Raw genomic sequence first — 6,000 nt, 5'->3', positions numbered from 1 at the left:
CCAAGCGCAAACACTCCGTCCATGAGAGCAGTTCAGAGACATGCCAATGGCGTGCTGTAAGGCTGAAGACTGCGTATGGCGTAGACATTTCTTTTGATACTGTTTATAAGTGATGAATAATCTGTGATGGAGTTTACTTAGGGTTCCTTTAGGACAGCATAACATAAAAACATTGACAACAACATTTGTGATTGAAGTGTAACTTAACTATCAACTATCAAATGCATTTATTTGTCTCATGTGTACAAGCCAAGGTTTGTTTCATCATCATCCTCGTCATGTCCCTGACGCAAATACGGAGCAACAAAACACAGTATGTAAACAGCTAAATTAGACTCCTGCTTTCGGATGACAAAGAAATAATGGACATCAATACCAAAAAGCTTTCACCACCAACCCCAGGGTCTAGAGTGCAGGCCCCGTCTATGTAGACTGCAGGAGAATAGAAAGACCCTTTCCTGGCCACAGGGGGAAAATGTAACAGTCTTGGTTTGGGCACAAAACAAATGAGGTAACCTGCCTGCCACAGTGCCAAACCCCCTGCCTAGCATGTGCTACCAGAACTAATATTATGTTTTAGCCTCTGAATGAGCTGGAAAATACGAACGCACATCACATCTTTTGACTCAGTAAATTACCCACAAAGTATCTGTGGACATTCTTCATCTTGTAGGAAAATTCACGAGGAAATGGGAAATTACTGAGTGGCTTCATCATTGGCGAGTATGTTTACAGGGACAAGTCCAAGCCAATAACTCACTGAAGAGTTCTTAAAGCACTTGTAAACATGTTTATGGTTGAACAAGTTGTTTAATAAAACCTTAATGACAGTTTCAGGACAGAGACCCAGGATCTGAGAACTTAACTGTGTTCCCATTCATAATGTTCCCATTCATACGGCATACATCTAAATACCCCAAGTCAAAGTTGCTACTTTAATGCATGTGTTATTAGCTAGCTAGCAATATGGAATAAGCAATAAGAAAAAGATGCAACCTTAGTATATGGACAACATGTTAAAAGTATATTTGGAGGCCACACATTAACATTAATAATAAAATGTTTGCTTCACAAACCTACTGAGATTAGGAAACTGTTCTACTACCAAGGTCCTCATCACTGCCTGCAAAAATTCAGCCTAGTTTGAAATAAAGCCCAGGTCCTGTCGATACAGACCAAGAACAAGAATGTGTCTTTGCCAGAACATCTACAGCAGGATGTCACGAGCAATAACTCTTCTTATATGGCTTGGAACCTGGAGAAGTAGTGGGCAAACTGTCTGCCAGTAATGTTAAATGGAGCATTGCTTTCAGTGCTGTCAGTCAAGTGAATACAGGTCTTATTCAAACCCCTGCACGAGTAGAGAGGCTTCTTATGGTTCAAAAAACGACTTAAATAGATATGTTGTGCCTAATGTATTTACACAAACACACAGAAATCTCACACAGCCATAACAAACGCAAATACGACGACGCCGTTCCAAGCAAGTACACACAGTTGAGCACACACACATGCATGCTCACACACAGTCACCCTTGAATGAGTTACTTCCATTACACACACACACACACACACACACACACACACGTGCCGCCCCAAACAAAAGGGTTGAATCGAGGTGGACAAGTTTATGTGAGGGCACAGGAGAAACAGCAGTGAGAGCCAGAACAACAAAAAGCTACAATCCCAGCACTGACACATAGCAACCCCAGCACTGACATACAGCAAGCCCGGCACTGACACACAGCAAGCCCAGCACTGACACACAGCAAACATCAGCACTGACACAGCAAAGCCCAGCACTGACACACAGCAAGACCAGCACTGACACACAGCAAGCCCAGCACTGACACACAGCAAACACCAGCACTGACACACAGCAAGACCAGCACTGACATACAGCAAGCCCAGCACTGACACACAGCAAAGCCCAGCACTGACACACAGCAAAGCCCAGCACTGACACACAGCAAGCCCAGCACTGACACACAGCTAGCCCAGCACTGACGCACAGCAAACATCAGCACTGACACAACAAAGCCCAGCACTGACACACAGCAAGCCCAGCATTGACACACAGCAAACCCTGAAGGAAGTGGTATGCTTCTCTGTGCAGATTTGAGAATGTATTGTGATAGTGCATGTATAACTGTATGTGATCTTGCATGCATAACTGTATGTGATCTTGCATGTATAACTCTGGTTGTTAATTGTTCGTTAGGAGACTCGTGTTGAAAAGGAAATTAAGCTTTTGGAGTTACTTAACGTTAATGAGCTTCTGCTTTCTTGTGGTATCATAAACCAGGATGGATTCCAAGATATTCTCTTAGAAAACAAAAGGTTTAAAAAATGAGCGTATACTGACAAGGGTACTTTCCTGTAATTAGGGGAAACTTCGGAAAATTAAATGTACACCTTCATTAAGAGGAAAGCCATGTGCATGTTGCCTGAGGGAGCAGTTGCAGGAGAAAAAGTGATCTGTCTCCCCCATTCTGAGACCTGATGCCTTTCCCAAAAATTACATTCAGGAAGGGAAAAAAATCCTCCTGCCTTTTTTCCATGTAAACACAGTCATTGTTTTGACTTGCTAATCCTCTAAACAGAGTTAATTCAAGGCTAATGTAAACTGTGTGCAAAGGGCTTGTGCGCTGGGCTGCTGTGACTGATTAGGCAGTGCAGTGTTCCATGAAACCTTATCAAACACTCCCACTCCATATTTATTGTTCTTGTGGGATCTGAGCAGCACCGGCAGAAGTCCTGCTTTTCACAGAGACGATTGGGCTTCATCATGCGGAGGGTGGTGGGGTAGTGGACAGCACAACATGCTGACTCTAGGAGCAGATTCTAGTGCAGATATGGGTTTGGACTGCTGGTGAGGTAGCCTGGACACCTGGGGAATGACAGATCTGTTTCCCGTTCAGACTCGTATCTAATTTTGGTTGCTGCACTTCTGAGAGATGTGTTTGCAGTACTTCCGAAAGGATTCAGTAGTTTAATATACAACTTAAATTTACTTTCACCTCTGGTTATGCCCCATGGAAATCGAAAAGTCAACTCTGTGTCTAGACCAGTTTTCAATTGAGAACTGGTTTGGCATCAGGCTGGATGCTGGTCAGGGCCGAAGACCATCAGACACATCTGCTCAGCAACAGGATCAGTCATGTTTCCAAGGCAACTGGCCAAGTCAATATTCCTCAGAGATTTTACAGATGCTGCATCAGTTTCTTGTTCAAGTTGTTAATGTTAAGAAATCTGCAAGGTGTCCTGAAGTGCTGGTGCTAGCTTACTGTAAGCAGTAAGGGCCAGTGTGTCCACTACTCATTAAGAACAAGAACTATAAAATCATGGCAGAATGCAGTTGAGATGGTGGTGGAATATGAATATGAATATTTGCCTACAGTAACATGCTGACTGTAGAACTACTAACAGAACTGTCAGACCAGGCCGACCACAATCCATCATGGTCTGTGTCGACACAACAGCAGCACAGCATGTAAATGTGACAGTCTCCCGCTGTAAAGGCTGCTCAGAGAGGCCCTCTCGGTCTGCTGCCATAGACACGGTGCCTCTGCTGTCTAATTGAGGCCACTTAACGAGCCGGCGGACAGGGAGGCTGCTCAGTCTCAGCATTGGGAGTGTTGGCGGGAGCAGCCGCATGTGTTTCCCATTAGGGAGAGCGGAGTGTGAACACGAGCTCGACAAAACACGTCTTATTACAGCGGAACAGCGTCAGCACCATGTATGGCGTTGGGTGTGCGTGTGTGTGTGTGTGTGTGTGTGTGTGTGTGTGTGTGTGTGCGTGCGTGCCTGTGTGTGTGTGTGTGTGTGTGTGTGTGTGTGTGTGTGTGTGCGTGTGTGTGTGTGTGGGGGGGGTGCTTGTCCTCCGAGGGCATCCTTCGTGGTAATGACAGGAAAAGTACCAAATTGCTCAGGTGCTGTTCGGATGGCACCGCGGTATTACTGTGACATGCGGAACGAAACACGTGAAACCCAAAACCCTGAGTCCCCCTCACGAACCCCCAGCAGAAGCTGTGAATGATATTGGCAGGGGCACAGCTATTGCTCATGTCCTCTTTTTTCCTTACCATGTTTCAGTCATAAACGTGCTTCTACTAGATATCAGCCCACTGAGCCATTGCAAAAAGAGGGCAAATATGGATGGTGAAACTATTGGCTTTGTGTCATGATTGGGACAGGCACTGATTAAACAGCATTACAAGATCTCAGCCCAAGCTGAGCGGGTCATTGATGATAGCAAACGGTGTCAATATGACAGAAGGATTTCATCACTGAACCGTACACTCATCAGCAGAGAGCCATTCTCCTCTGTCTTGCTTTGGATCTTAATTGTACCCAGTTTCCAAAAAGTGTAAAATGAGCCCACCTTTGGTCCAGTAGGTCCGTCTAGCCCGTCGTTGCCAGGGATCCCCGACTCCCCCTGCACAAAGAAAAAAAAAAACTTCTAAAACAGAGCCCACAATCGATCCCTGGCCAAAGTGCCAACCCAAACATAATTACAGTGATTAGCGCTTTAGTCCCACTGCCAACGCGGAGCAAAGGGTACAGGATGGAATGGAGAAGGCAGACCCTTTTTTCTACTGCAGGCCTTCTGCTATCAGTATTACCAGACTGTTCCTAGACAGTTAGTTGAGAATACTCTCTGCTGGACTTCACAGCATTTCCCAACAAGCAGAACATGAATAACATAACGTCTGGCACTGTCCATGGGAGCCTACCATGGGTCCGGCATCTCCTTTAGGTCCTGCTGCTCCCCTTTCTCCTGGCAATCCCTAAAATATAAAACAATCACCACAATACACTTCAACATTTTAGAAATGAACTGGAAACAGACCCTATAATTACTCTCAACATCTCAGAGGATGTCCAGTTCAGATTGTTAACACAAATATGTCTACACAATGCAGGCATGATGTTAACACAAATATGTCTACACAATGCAGGCAAGATGTTAACACAAATATGTCTACACAATGCAGGCATGATGTTAACACAAATATGTCTACACAATGCAGGCAAGATGTTAACACAAATATGTCTACACAATGCAGGCAAGATGTTAACACAAATATGTCTACACAATGCAGGCATGATGTCATTGCACAAATAGCATTACCCTCTTTCCTGGCATCCCAACGGTCCCTAGGTTTGATCGCGCCATACTTGGACCCTGGAATTAGAGAAGGACAACAGAGCTCCACACACGCGTGTCTGACGCCACTGTAATGTGTGTGTGTGTGTGTGTGTGTGTGTGCGTGTGTGTGTGTGTGTGTGTGTGTGTGAGTGTAATGACACCATTGTAATGTGTGTGTGTGTGTGTGTGTGAGTGTAATGACACCACTGTAATGTTTACCCTTCATCTTTCTCCACCCTTCAGCCTCTCCAGTTTTGATATGCCTCAAGTAAAAATAAATCCATTTCCCTCCCATATGTTATTAAAACAAAGATCACCTCCAGCAAGTCGCCATTGTCTTGTTTCCACGGCCCCCAACCAGTTTGTTTGAAATGCCTCGTCAAACCCGGTCAAACCCCAACACGAGAGCTCAGACCGCCATACAGAGGGGCCTTGGACGGGACAGCCATACAGAGGAGCCTTGGACGGGACAGCCATACAGAGGGGCCTTGGTGGAGCCTTAGACGGGACAGTGGTGAAGGGGCCACCGTAGCTCTGATGTTTGGTTCTGGTCAAGTTCTTACCTGAGGCCACCGTAGCTCTAATGTTTGGTTCTGGTCTAGTTCTTACCTGAGGCCATGGTAGCTCTAATGTTTGGTTCTGGTTCAGTTCTTACCTTGGGTCCCGGTGGTCCTGGCATCCCTGGAAGGCCTTGTTCCCCTCTGTCTCCCTGAAAAGTGACGAGACAACACAGAGTTGTGGAGCCACACTTTGGGGAACTCGTCAGTGTTGGGGAACTTGTCAGTGTTGGGGAACTCGTCAGTGTTGGGAAATCAGCCCTTATGTACAGTACAGTACAAAACTAGAGT

General features: G+C 45.6%; 1 protein-coding gene across 3 annotated transcripts in view; it reads right to left on the bottom strand.

The window, feature by feature from the left end:
- si:dkey-225n22.4 (collagen alpha-1(XXI) chain) overlaps positions 1–6,000 on the bottom strand; it is a 61,647-nt gene that overhangs the window by 39,578 nt on the left and 16,069 nt on the right. For all 3 annotated transcript variants that reach the window (XR_006024460.1, XM_042067201.1, XM_042067200.1), the window contains exons 12-15: positions 5,808–5,861; positions 5,135–5,188; positions 4,737–4,790; positions 4,385–4,438 (exon numbers count right to left, since the gene is read on the bottom strand). Coding sequence is in view for 2 of the 3 variants with exons in the window: in XM_042067201.1 (XP_041923135.1) it covers positions 4,385–4,438; positions 4,737–4,790; positions 5,135–5,188; positions 5,808–5,861 (216 nt within the window). In the remaining variant the exon portion in view is untranslated. The remainder of the gene's footprint in view (positions 1–4,384; positions 4,439–4,736; positions 4,791–5,134; positions 5,189–5,807; positions 5,862–6,000) is intronic.

Source organism: Alosa sapidissima, chromosome 17, assembly GCF_018492685.1.
Source record: "Alosa sapidissima isolate fAloSap1 chromosome 17, fAloSap1.pri, whole genome shotgun sequence".
Classification (NCBI taxonomy): domain Eukaryota; kingdom Metazoa; phylum Chordata; class Actinopteri; order Clupeiformes; family Clupeidae; genus Alosa; species Alosa sapidissima.
This window is presented reverse-complemented; position numbering and strand designations above follow the sequence as displayed.